General features: G+C 39.8%; 1 protein-coding gene across 1 annotated transcript in view; it reads left to right on the forward strand.

The window, feature by feature from the left end:
* The window catches only part of thsd7aa (thrombospondin, type I, domain containing 7Aa), a 201,387-nt gene that overhangs the window by 82,276 nt on the left and 105,913 nt on the right, over positions 1 to 13,198 (forward strand). The window contains exons 3-4 of the mRNA XM_056399169.1: positions 734 to 982; positions 6,785 to 6,966. Of these exons, the coding sequence (XP_056255144.1) occupies positions 734 to 982; positions 6,785 to 6,966 (431 nt within the window). The remainder of the gene's footprint in view (positions 1 to 733; positions 983 to 6,784; positions 6,967 to 13,198) is intronic.

Consider the following 13,198-nt stretch of genomic DNA (forward strand, 5'->3'; position numbering starts at 1 on the left):
CTGATTCACAGTTTCACTTTGTTGTGCTCCTTTGTTCTCAGGGCATGTTAGCTGCCCCCAGCAGTCATCACATATGCAATAACCTAAACCTATTGCCAGGCAGGGGCATTGATTTTTGGATTATTCTGCAAAACCCCACATTACACTGAATACCAACATCAAATTCATTCTTTTATAATATCCATGCAAGGCAACTATGATATGTTTAAGGTTTAGTACAGATTGTGGTCATAGCAAGTAAACTTAAGTTAAGATGTTGATATCAGATAACTAAAACTAAAAGTCAATAAAAGGCACTGCCATGCGAACATTAATTACAGGTCTGTGACTGGCAGCCACAATAATAAAAGCTGATGGAGTGCCCACTGATCCATTCTTAAGAGAAGAAAGTCCCTTTTTAAAATGTTTGTTGTCTGGTTCTTATTTGTAATTGCTGCTTTATGCTATTAGTTATAGAATATACAGCAAAGTCACAAAAATGTAAAGGTACCACCCATTTTTTAATTATTGACAATTGACATTGAAAATATCTGTCTGTGCTTCATCAAAAAATGCCAAGGGAGTCAGTTATAATCCATAACATTACATAATCTAGGTAAATTAACTTGGGTTAATTGGGTCTGTGTTACAAGAAACTTTTTCATGCAAAATTACATTTGTGAGAATAATTATAGAACAACCAGCAACTCAAGTTCATCTTGTCTAATGGTATCTTTGTTTTTATCGTCTACAGCCTGTGCTCTCAGGAGACATTGCCAGTGACCTTCCAGGCCTGCATCATGACCAAAGACTGTGATGTTACTGAATGGTCTGAATGGTCAGCTTGCTCCAAGGAATGTTCTGACCCCAACGGGCCCAAGGGTGAACATATCCGCACCAGAAAGGTTAGCCAATTCCCAATTGGTGGAGGAGGAGATTGCCCAGAACTGGAGGAAAAGAAACCCTGCAGCCCCCAGGGAGATGGATTGCCACCCTGTATTGTGTAAGTACAGGACAAGGATAGAATTAGCAATACAACTGATGTACAAGTGCTGTTAGTTTGCTAAAAGTTGAGTTTAGTAAATGTACAATTTTCTGTGTCTAATATTCTTGCAAAGTGGATAACAAATGAAAACAAGGTATTTTTGGAATGAATAAAATGCTGCATTTACTAAAACCAGCGGAAGTATCAGTAGGTGGTTGGGATGGATGGGGGGTATGCATCGCGCACAGATGTCACACCAGAGACTGGGATTCACATCCAGAGTCCTGTCTGTGGTTAGGTTTAGGCAATAAAAGTACTTTTGTTAGTACTTTTTGTTAGTACTTTTTGTTAGTACTTTTGTTAGATAGTGGTCTTGTTTATGTTTAGACTGTGGTATGGTTTATGCAGGAAAAGTTCACTGTGACTTCAAAACCATAAAAACCTTTCTATCCCCATATACGCCAATAGACAATGGGCTGTGGTCTGCTTGACTCATGCCTCAACATTTGATGCAGCAGATAAAATTGGTCTACTGGACTACCCTCTTCATTAAAAAATGAAGCTTAAGGGATACTTAGGGGTCTTAAACTTAAACAAAATTTACTTCCTCAATCTCTGAACACCACTACTGTCTTATTGATATGTTCTCGACACACAAGACAGCTGGTATAATACACACTACTTTGTTTAAATTCTTCTCCGCAAAGTTGGTCTCTGGCACTTCTTTGACATCCTGCAAGTCATAAAGAAGGGTATCAGTGTGTACCCTGTCATAGGCTTTGCCAAATCATGTCAAGATTTTATGATTGCCTAATTTGATCATGATCTTATCAGACAAAATTATTGTGTAACCTGGCATTATGGTTGTGGTCTTCGACTTTTCGCTGCTTTGATGTTCAAGTCAGCTGTAGATAGATAGATAAATGCTTTATTTATCCCCTAGGGGAAATACATGTGTCCATTAGCTCATTGTTGATGATAATAATAATAATAAAAACTGTTAATGATAAATAAACAATAATAATTAGATTAGTCCACTTCCTTTGGCTGAGGTGTTGTATAGCCTGATGGCAGTGGAAACAAAGGCTCTCCTGAACCTCTCTGTTCTGCAGCGCAGTGAGATGAGACCTTTGCTGCACCTGTAGCTGCTTCTCTGTCATGCCAGAATGTTGTGGAGAGTTAGGTTGGTATTGTCAAACATGGCCTCCATCTTACATTGCATGCGTCTCTCCACAATAGTCCTGAGTGAGTCCAGACTCCTGCCAAGCACAGATCTTTAACAGCCTCGGACACACACCATCTGGGCCTGTTGCCTTTCCAGGATGTAGCTTCTTGAGCTCCGCTTTCACCTCCTCCATTGTAAAGGACAGGAGACTTGACCCCAGTTTGGAGGGAGTTGTAGCTGCAGTATCAGGTTGCAAAAGAGATGCCGTAGGAGAAGCTGCAGCTGAAGCAGTGGGAGAGAGAACAGGTGTTGGGTCTGAGCTCTACCTCATGAGCTGGACACCAAATATGTTGGATTTCGGTTGTCTATGAATTTATTGGCTATCATAAATTAAGAAAATATTAATATTAAAAATATTAATAGTAAATAATAACTTTAAAATGAATTAAAGTCCTCGGGGCACCAGCCTAAACTAATAGGCAAAATAGCCAATATGGTTTTAGTCTCAATTTATTACCATCAATCTGGAACTCTGATTAACCATTAGCTTAGTAACTATAACCAAATTACCATATCAACAGTAAGTTAAAGTTGAAGTTGAATTCTACAAAGTAGAGGTTGGCAATATTCACGCTTGTGCAACATTAAACACACCAGTAGTTATACTTAAAGGCATTTATTTACAATGGAGCAGAGTAAAACACAAGGTGTGTGTGTGTGTGTGTGTGTGTGTGTGTGTATGTGTGTGTGTGTGTGTGTGTGTGTGTGTGTGTGTGTGTGTGTAGGGGGGTTATGGTCTGTGGGGACACAGACAAAGGCAAGATGGTCGATTCAAAGTGGTCACTGTGACCACATGACCTAAACAAAGAAGACTACACAAGATGGCGGTAAACAAAGAAACTACTCAAAATGGCCGCCGAGACCACCTGATGTGTGTGGGAGGGAAGGTGTGAGTTTCTTTGTTAGCCTAGCTCATGTAATCTAAAGGTACCAGGTTAGAGGGAGGTGGTTAGCTTCATGCGGGTTCTGGAACTGAGACGTACTACTATGTGTGTGAACATACGAGTACCAGATTAACTGTATGACTGACCACAACCTAAGCAAACATTACAACAACAAGACATCAATCAACAAGTACATTAACAAAGTTACGACTTCTGCTGCGTAGCCATGCTGTGCTATGCTGTGCTGGGAAAGGTTAGGCCCAGTCAGTTAACGTTACCCAGTCCTTGGAACAAACAAAGAGGTCCTTTCCAGTGTTTGTGTAAAGTCCAGTGAGTTGGGAGGTTTCCTGGTGGAGTAAAGTCCTGTCTGGCTCTGTTGCTTTGCTGTTATCTCCTTTGTTCTCCTGACAGAGTTAGCTGTTCCATGCTAACTCTGCTATGACTCCTGTTGCTTGGAAAATCAGCTGGCCTTGTGTCGTAGCTGCTGATTCTGAAGAGAATCTGGTTCACTCTCAGTTTATCTGAAGCAGGTCGCTGTTGTTGAGGAGAAAAGTGTTTGCAGTCTGCTGTGAGCAGGCTAGCAAGGGAGCTGGTTTCTCAGGTAGCAGAGCTGACCTGGGCTGGGGCCTTGTTGCCCTTTGAAGAGCCGAGAGAGGAGCAGCAGGAGCTGCTCTCCAGAGCAAGCCAAGAAGAGAAGAGAGAAAGAAGAGGGCCAGAGGACTGCTTTTGTTTGGTGACACCCTTGGGGGTCACATGTCACATGCTGACCCACACTGGCTGGCCAGTAAGGTCCGTGGGGGGAAGGGTCGTCCCCAGGTGTGAACAGTGAGGAACTGTGGAGTGTGAAAGAAACATAGAAACATCTGGTCTCTTGAATGATGAGTCCCAACACAGGGTTACTCAGCACTTCTGTGCTGCCAGACGAGACTGCAGCAGCTACTCCAGCTCCTCACAACTCTCGAGGAAAGACTTTAGTAAACTTTTAGAAAAAAAAGGAAATGTAACAGAACATGTGTTAAAGGGAAAAAGTAATCATAATAGTTGAAGTGACATGTACAGGAATGTTTTATCAGTCAAAATGTTCTTTTGAGAGTGAAAATAAAATGTTTGTTTAGAACTCGTTATCTAAAGAGGGCATGTGGTGGTGTTCAATATATTGCAGCATAGTCTTGTTTTGAAAGGGGCTGAAACAGGAAGTAGTTCGGAGAGAGAGGAAACTTCTTGTGGTGACTGTTAAATGGTAGCTGGATGTATAAGCAGATGGTTCGAAAATAAAGTCAGCTCGATGTTACATTCGATACCTGTTGCAGTGAATCCATTACGCACAACACGATACATAGTAGCATATTAGCAACATAGAAATAGCTTAGTAAGAGCAGGAGCAGGTAAATGGAGTGTCAGAGGAAGCTGCTGTGCTGTCTGATTTCTCTCTCTTACTCCATCATCCTGTCTCATCCTGACGCTGCCACCCTGCTGTCTGCCAATTAACTTTTAAGATCATTCCAAGTCAGGGTCATTAGGTATGCAAATTGGATTAAATTAGATGATCATACCCAATGGTAAAGTCGGTAAATCAAGCTCTAGATTTTTGTATGATGGATTAACTACTAATACTGCTAACATAATTAAGCATCTCTGAGAACACTTGCTATTAGAATTCAAACGCTCAATGATTTTAATAGACTTAAGCAATGAATGGTTTGTGAACATTAAAAAAACTATAGCTTTTCCAGTACGTCAGTGGGCATATTATGCCACTGTAAAAACATATTCTCTCTATCATCCTTTCTTATTCTTCCAATAGTTGTACGTTTATGGGATCATCTTTAAGAAATCATTAGGGATGCCCCAGTCACGTTTTTTTTTTTTTTTTTTTGCCACCACAGCAGTTCAGAGACAGAGACCTTGCTCATGAATAGGGAGCCTTTCATTGGCAACCTCAACTGAATTCCATTATCAGCAGAGATGGAGGCAGGGTTTACATTTCTGTCCTCAGGATGGCAACGACAAAGCTTTATTGCTGAAGCACACTTCTGCCAGTTCAGTAACCACAAACAAACCCGTGTACAGCTGCAACAATGAACAACCTCCTTTCAGCTTAAAATATTGAGTCTTGGAAAAAACTCATTGGACAGTCTACTTAAATTGCAAACCCAGAGGTGTATTGTAAACAGAGATATAAGTTCAATATCATAAAGAGCCTATCTAACAATGCTGGAGAGATGCTCAATAATGCAACCCACTCAGCAACAACCAATGCTCTTCAGTATCTGCAAAAAGCCATCCATGCTGTGAGCTATGGCAAAAATGAACAATGATCAAAAGAACTATTAATGATTGCAGCAGAATACTCAAATTTGAATATATGGTCTTTAACTCGAATACACTCCTCTGTAATTGGTCAATAAAGATTGGTATTTTTTATTTTTTTTGTTCATTCATGTCAAAAGTTAAAAAAATTTAAATATCTTAAAACAAAGCCAATGATACATTTTGAAATGGAAAATATTGTTCATTTCAGCAAGAATGAAATAAGTAAGCAAATAAAGATAGGCAACCAATAAATCAGATTAGTTTTCTAATAGGATCTAATCTAGATCCTTTTAGACAACTAATCTGTTTTGTCATGTAGATTCTGGAAGACAGTTAGACAGAATGACAAGGTGGTAAATGGCACAGCAAACACAGGCAATGTACAGGCAAATTAAGAGTTTGGATATGAGTGTTTTAGCACATTTTTATAAGACAAATAAAAGCACATGATTTTATCTCCTTAGAGTGTCCCCCTGCAAAGGACACTAGTGGCAAGGTCTGTTCAGAATGCTTCTGGTACTATAATAAAAAGTAGAGAAAATATTTGTTTTAACTAATGGTTACATACTAGTGTCCCAAGTAATTAACAAAAACAAACCAGATGAACTAAAGTTGCTCCACAAGTCAGTTGAAAACGCAGTTGATATCTCCTGATGGCTCATTTTAAAAGGAAAACCGTGTAACCATGTAGGTAGTTAGTTAGCACGGCATGCTAACATTGGCAGCTTATGTTAGAGAAGATAAACACCCTATTTAATCCATCCTTACAGTTTTGCATTTGGAAATGATAAAAAAAAATAACACTACCTTCCAAACTCTTATGTAGAATACAACTCCTGTTATAACCCTATGCACACTGCTGAAGAAATGTAAGCTTTATAGACTTGCTGTGCCTAGTTAAGTTTGCTAAGATTTGATTATGTAGTCTGAAAGGTTTATGTGATTCTATTTAGACCATAATCACTTTGTAATAAAACAATAAAATTCACATTTATGAGCATTTAAATATATAATGATGTTTGCTGTCTGAGAAGAATTAAATCTGTCAAATGTAAACTCTGATTTGGTGAACTTAATCTATTCTTGCTTGGGTCACCAGAAATGAAAATTAATATCCATTGACCTTTGATCTGACTGCATTAGCTTCACATATACATCTGGTCAATATGAACTCTGTTTGGACCAGACAACAAACCCTTATTCAATAGTCTATGGATGCAGCTCAGCAACACAAAATAATAAATCTCCTTCCTCCTGCCTCTTTTTCTTGAAGGCTGATACTGATCCACAACATGTGAAAGCACATTCGTTTGATTTACCAGTTCTTTTAATTCTATTAATATAAAAATATATGAGACCAATGGTATAGTTAGCTGACAAACTCTTCTTGTTCCTCAGTTACAGCTGGAAGACCACAGAGTGGACAGAGTGCAGGGCGGATGTGCTGCTAAGCCAACAGGACCGTCGGCGTGGAAACACAACAGGGCTATGTGGAGGCGGGATTCAAACCCGGGAGGTATACTGTGTCCAAACCAGTGCTGATACACCAACCAACCTCGGTTCACTCAGGAGCAAAGATGGTAACTTTCCCAACATGCCTTCTTGTATTGTCTCTATGGTTCTCTTGTATTTCATCCAGTGTTTATATTCCTTATTCGCCATTTATAAAATGGATAGATCACAATTGTTTTATACATAAATAGACTTCTGAGCAGGTAAATGTGTCATTATTATGGACTTGATTAACTTAACATTAATATGACTGTCAAAATAACATTACTAATACACAAGTGCAGTAAAGATAATTAAGAAAAAACAATACAAACAGGCGCTTATAATTACATAAATGTGTGTAGTAGAAATGCAAACATGATTGTAAATAATTTTTACACAGTGCCAATGCTTTAACCATCAACTAGTGACATAAACATGCTAATATAACTGTAAGCAGAGGAAAACTTACAGATGAAGCTATTCAGTGGACTTTAAAGCATAAGATGAAGCAGATTGCCAAGCTATGATGCTCACTCTGAGCACGAGGAGAAAAATATTTCCTGATCCCTACTTCCTGTTACTCTCAACGTTTACTGTGATCTCACTTCCTCCTAATTCCTGCTGTTTGAAGCCACCAGTAGATGGAGCCAAATACATCACAGAACAACACAAGATTAGGCTTCAAACTGTCCTCTTTGATAAAGTTTATAGTTATAGAGCTGGCTCAGGTGAGCCCCAAACCATCCCCTTATGTTGCTATAGGCCTAGACTGCTGGGGGAACTCACATGATGCACTGAGCACTCTCTCTGTATTGGAATCAGTATTAATCGTTGAAAAGGTGTCTGCCTCCTGAACCCAGACTGGGAGCTGGTTCCATCGGAGAAGAACCTGATAGCTGAAGGCTCTGCCTCCCATTCTACTCAGTACTCGTATTGCAGCATTTTGAGTTATGAGCACACAGCACAGGCATACTATTAATCTTTACAGGACTAATAGAGGGACATTACAGGGACTTTTATTTGGTTGTAGATTGAGTATTGGCTAAAATGATTGATTTGATTGTGAGTGGCATTATAAAGTTAACTCTGGCAGTACCACTTCACATCACACTCCATTATTATTAATGGTAGCAATAGTGAGAAACCTGTGACTATTAATGACTTACTAACCTTTTTGTGAGGCAACCCACAAATTATTCTTACCAATGGCTTATCATACACAAATGACTAATAAAACTATTAAACAATTGAGGAAGCGATTAGTGACAACTTACAAACCCTTTACAAAGGGTGTGTTATTAGAAAGCAGCACTGAATCTACCACATATATATATAATTTTGAATAATTAGCATGTGATCATGAGAAAAAAAAGTTTGTTTTGTTGGGATAATAATTTCAGCTTTATGTAGTACCAATGGAGCACGCACCACATGTAGATATTTAATGTCAATAAATGACCACATGATTTTTACTGCATTACCATAATTACAACCCAACAGCAATACATTTTGAAGAACCACAACTTCACACAGATTATGTTGTATATGAATGTAATAACAAATGATTTTCATTGACATTCTTTTTTGACATTCAAAGTGTAATTCTAGTTTTTCTGGTTCTGTTTGGCTATGGTTAGGTAAGATGGTCATGTTTAAATATTAAAAAGTCAACACTGACTTGAAGCAAACAAGAGTAAGTCAAAGCCTAGTATATGTCTGGACGGCCTATGGTCAAGTCCTGATTTTATAACTGCGACGTCATCTGACAAAATCACCAAACACATAAATGAAAGACAAAGACTGAGCTGTGATTTCAGCTGTATTTATGATCACTCAGGGAGAAAGTTACAAGATGTCAGGCTCGAGACACAAGGTAGAACCCAAAAGCACGATCCGAGAGGCAGTTGACAATCAGGCAGTTTATTGTACAACTCTATAACAATCCAACAACAGCGTTCCAAAAACAGACTGGCAAGCCCACTGGAGACAGGCGATGGATCCAGTGGGAAAAAGCAGAGACGTGGTCAGGCGGGCAGGGTCAAAACACAGGCAGGCAGGACAAGGCAAAGGTACCGACAGGGAACAGGCAGGTCTCAGGAAACGGGTCACAAAAAAGGTCTCTCTCAAGGTAGCAATCAGGATAACGCTGGTAAGTAACTCACTATGGAAGAAAACAAACTGGCAAAGTGAAAAGGGACAAACCGGGCATAAATACTGTGGGGATAACAAGACACAGGTGACACACATCAGGGAAAAAGCAGGTAATCACCCAGGAGGAAGTAAAGACACAAGAGGGAAACTACCAAAATAAAACAGGAAATGACAAGACAGACATAAAACACTAAGGCCTGGGGACCGTTGTGACACAAGAGACAGACTATGTTTCTTTTTTCAAGTTATTTTTTCAGGCAAAATTGTGCCATTGTTTTTTGTTTTTTCCGATGGGTATGACACAACTGGAACAACAATTAAAAGCATCTAGTGAGATAATCATTGTTGCACTGTGGTTGGTCAGATGTTTACTCACTCCCTTATTTAAATAGATGCTTTGACAGTTATCAAATCATAACAATGGCAGATTTACTCATTTTGGAGGAACAATACGCGCGTGTCAGACGTGAGCGCGTTTTCAGAGACCGTAGGGATCTCCAGATTGCTGGGTTTCCAAATTTGGTTGGAGCAATTGATTGCACTCGTGCGTCTGAAGGCACCATCCATGAATGATTACGCATTCATCAATCGCAAAAACTATCACTCTATAAATATACAGGTGATTTGTGATGCCAAGCTTTCACTTTTAAACGTGGTGGCCAGGTGGCCGGGGGGGACACACGATTATTTTTCAAAACAGCTGTGTTGGCGCGCGGCTGCAGGAGGGGGCACTGCAGAGCATCATCTCCGTTTTATGAGCTCCTTTGACCCCACGTTTCAGACTGCCAAAAAGCACATCCTTATTTTGCGCCACCTCGGATGTCAGGATGTCGATCTCCATCTGAGAAAAGTTTCGTTTTTTGCCAGTAACTCTTCTCTCCATGTTTGACCTTAGTGGGCGAGGCCTCCGAACCAGGAATATTTAAGGGCGTAACATGTTAATGACGATCGAATTCAGCCTCCGCATTTATCAAGACCCGATCATTTGTACACTGGGATTGGTCAGATACGAATGTTTCATGAATCACACGTGTATCCTATCGTACGACCAATTCTGCGCTCAGATCTGCGCCTGTTTTCACGCAAGATTGATAAATGAGGGCCAATGTGATGAGCTGTAAACAACCCCCAAATAGAAACGGTTTGCACCAGAAACTCAGGGATGAGGCACTCGGTTGACCAGTGACGGAATTATGATCAGCAGTCAGTCAGCCAGTCATTTAGCCAGACAGTCAGCGACATTTCAAATTATAAGGGTGGCCCCGCTGTTGTGGTTTAGCCAAATAAGGACATGCTTACATTTGAAATACCAAACAGAATAGAAGCCAAAATCTAACCACATGTGGGACTTTGGACATAAACTCCAGTCTCTGTCTCAAAAGTCTTGAGAAGTCATAGGGAGATGATGGATGGAAGGTGTACAGAGCTCTAGTATTTTCCAGGCTTTAAAAGGTTTTGCAGTGAACTAAAACCAAACAGCAATTACATATTTGCAAAAACATATTTGGTAAAACCTTTAGTATATAAATTTCTATGAGTCTATAAATACTACAAGCAAAGATGATGATGGAGAAGAATGGCAGGCTCTTATACTTGTCACTAAATTTTATTATATTTGGTAGGAAAACATCTGCTTTGTGGTAGAATACTGGGATACTTTACAAGTCCATGCTCAGTTGCAGTCCTTTCAATTCCACTTTGTAATTACATAGAAATCATTATCAAGGTTATCAAGGGCTGTTATTGGCTCAAATAACAACAGCAAGGAATGGAAGGGGTGCAAGTAGCAACATCTTGGGGACAGAAAGCAAGGAATGTTGAGCTATGTTTTGACATAGTTTGGTTGAAAACTGCTTCATATCTCATATCTGAGATGACAATAAAAGATAATAAAAGCTGTTTATGAGCTTCCAAATCATCTGTTTAGGCTTAGGTCTCACACACACACCAAAGTCATGTGTTCTTCTCCAACTCTGCACACACACTGATATCCTCCCTCTTCTTGACCAGCCATGTGTGAACCACAGGGGAGAATTAAAGCCCCCCCACCCCACCCATATTAAATCTGGGACTGAGCTATATGAATATGAATATGACTGAATGTGTATAAGCCACACAGAGATGATAGCAGATGAAATATGAGCTTTCATGTAAATTGGTGTCATTACTGAGCACACAGAGGCTGGAAGTTGCCTGGTTACATGCTTATCCAGCACTGATGGTTTCAGTCCATCTGGCTGGGGAGGCTGAACTGGCATCTGCTAGTAGAAATTATTCAGATCAGATGCTCACAACCACCCACACACTTTCATATTTCAGTGTCAAGATTCCACACTGCCAATTTTGTTAACAGCAGTGAGACTCACACTTTCTACCAGTGCCATTTTCATATATTGTCACTTCCAGCCAAGCTGCCCCTGTCTGCATTTTAATACAGTAATTGTTATGGAAAGTGTTTTTAGGATGGAAGCAGGGACACATCCATGAAGGTACTATGGCTTTATGGTGTGACTGACAAAGAATGGTCGCTGACGGAGAAAACTGATAAGAAAGAAAAGTGGAATAGGTGTGATAAATGATGAGAAGCACCCTGCACATGTCTTTGTTGTCTGAAAGCTTTTGTGCTATAATGGCATGCAAAATTTTAACTAAACTTTTAATTTGGACCTGCCATGATGGAAATGGGAGCCTTTATCCATACCACATATTAATTTGCACAATTTCTTGCTACCTTCTTTCATCTGTTTCTGTGTTGGCTATATCTAATTCCTTCACTCCTGTCTTAGAGTAGAGGTTTTATTTGGTGGGCATTGCACCGCTGATAGAGCTGATTGATTTTGTCTTATAAATACCTTTGGAGGTTGCATTAAAGTGGGACTAGAAAGGGGAAATAGTGAAATTCTAGTTTTGCCAACTGAGGAGTCAAATTAGCTAAAGTTTACATAAATCTTCCTGTTTAAAGGCAAGTATACTTTTTTAAATCATCTTAGATAGTTGCCATTACTAGATTTATAGTTGATATTATTACTAGACTAATTTCTAGGTAATTTGGGTGTGTAAATATTTAGAAAGTTTATATTTTTTGTTAAGAGTTATTGTAAACATTTGTTTGTGGATATCTGTGTTGAAGTGTCTGTGAATGGTATTTGCAAGAAACTTGTGCTACAGAAAATGTACCAGACCCAGTGAATAGCTCCCTAAGCTTAACATCCTAAATCCTATGATAACTATTAATTTAGCTATACAGACTAATGAGCCGTGATAACTAACATGTCTTTGGGGTCATCAGGTGGGAGCCTCCTTTCACCAGTGTTTCATCTAGTTGGTCCCACGACACCTCCAGGAGGCTAGACAGTGATCATTGGTGTCCCAGAGTCACTCCCCTAATGCCAGCCATCACTGCTCCTCACACCACATCTATTTTCTCCTTTATCTTGCCTAAGCTATCACAAACAACACTATCATCAACTAGGACAAAACACACTAGCAGATTCAACAAAAAAAAAACTCCCCTAAACAGTTCTGTTCTGTAGTGTAGGACTAGATTTTCTTCTTTCCCAGAAAGTGGTGGCCATTTTGAATGAGGGAGGTAGAGTCAGGGAGAGATGCCTTGTTGAGCTAAACTCTCCCCCTCCGGATTAGGCTGTGCTCTACCTCCCCCTACTCCCCCACTCTCCAAGACAATACAACTCACCATACAACTCACCTAAAACAAGAAGTATTTGGACATTACCCACAATCTCTGTATGCCTGAGCGTTGCTTCTGCCACCTGCACTGCCATGCTTAGATTCCATTTTCTCCCCTTGATTGGGCTTGGAACCACCTTACTAACTACCACATCTTTACTTCCAGATAACAGGAGCTCTGTCCTAACCTTAGTACATTTAAACTCCTTCACTAGACTAGTTACCGGGAGCTGAAGTATGCCTTTCCCATACAGTGCCACCGTACTTAAACATCTAGGAACACCTAGCCACTTCCTAATGTAAAAGCTAACTAATCTTTCCATTTTTTCTGCAGCAGATAATGGAATCTCATATACAGACAGTGGCCACATCAACCTGGGAAATAACCCGAACTGCAGACACCACAACTTCAACTTTCCTGGAACCCCTGATTTATCTATTCTATCCAGTAACAGCATTCCGAAACTGCAATACCTGTTC

This window comes from Seriola aureovittata, chromosome 16 (genome assembly GCF_021018895.1).
Source record: "Seriola aureovittata isolate HTS-2021-v1 ecotype China chromosome 16, ASM2101889v1, whole genome shotgun sequence".
In the NCBI taxonomy this organism is placed as follows: domain Eukaryota; kingdom Metazoa; phylum Chordata; class Actinopteri; order Carangiformes; family Carangidae; genus Seriola; species Seriola aureovittata.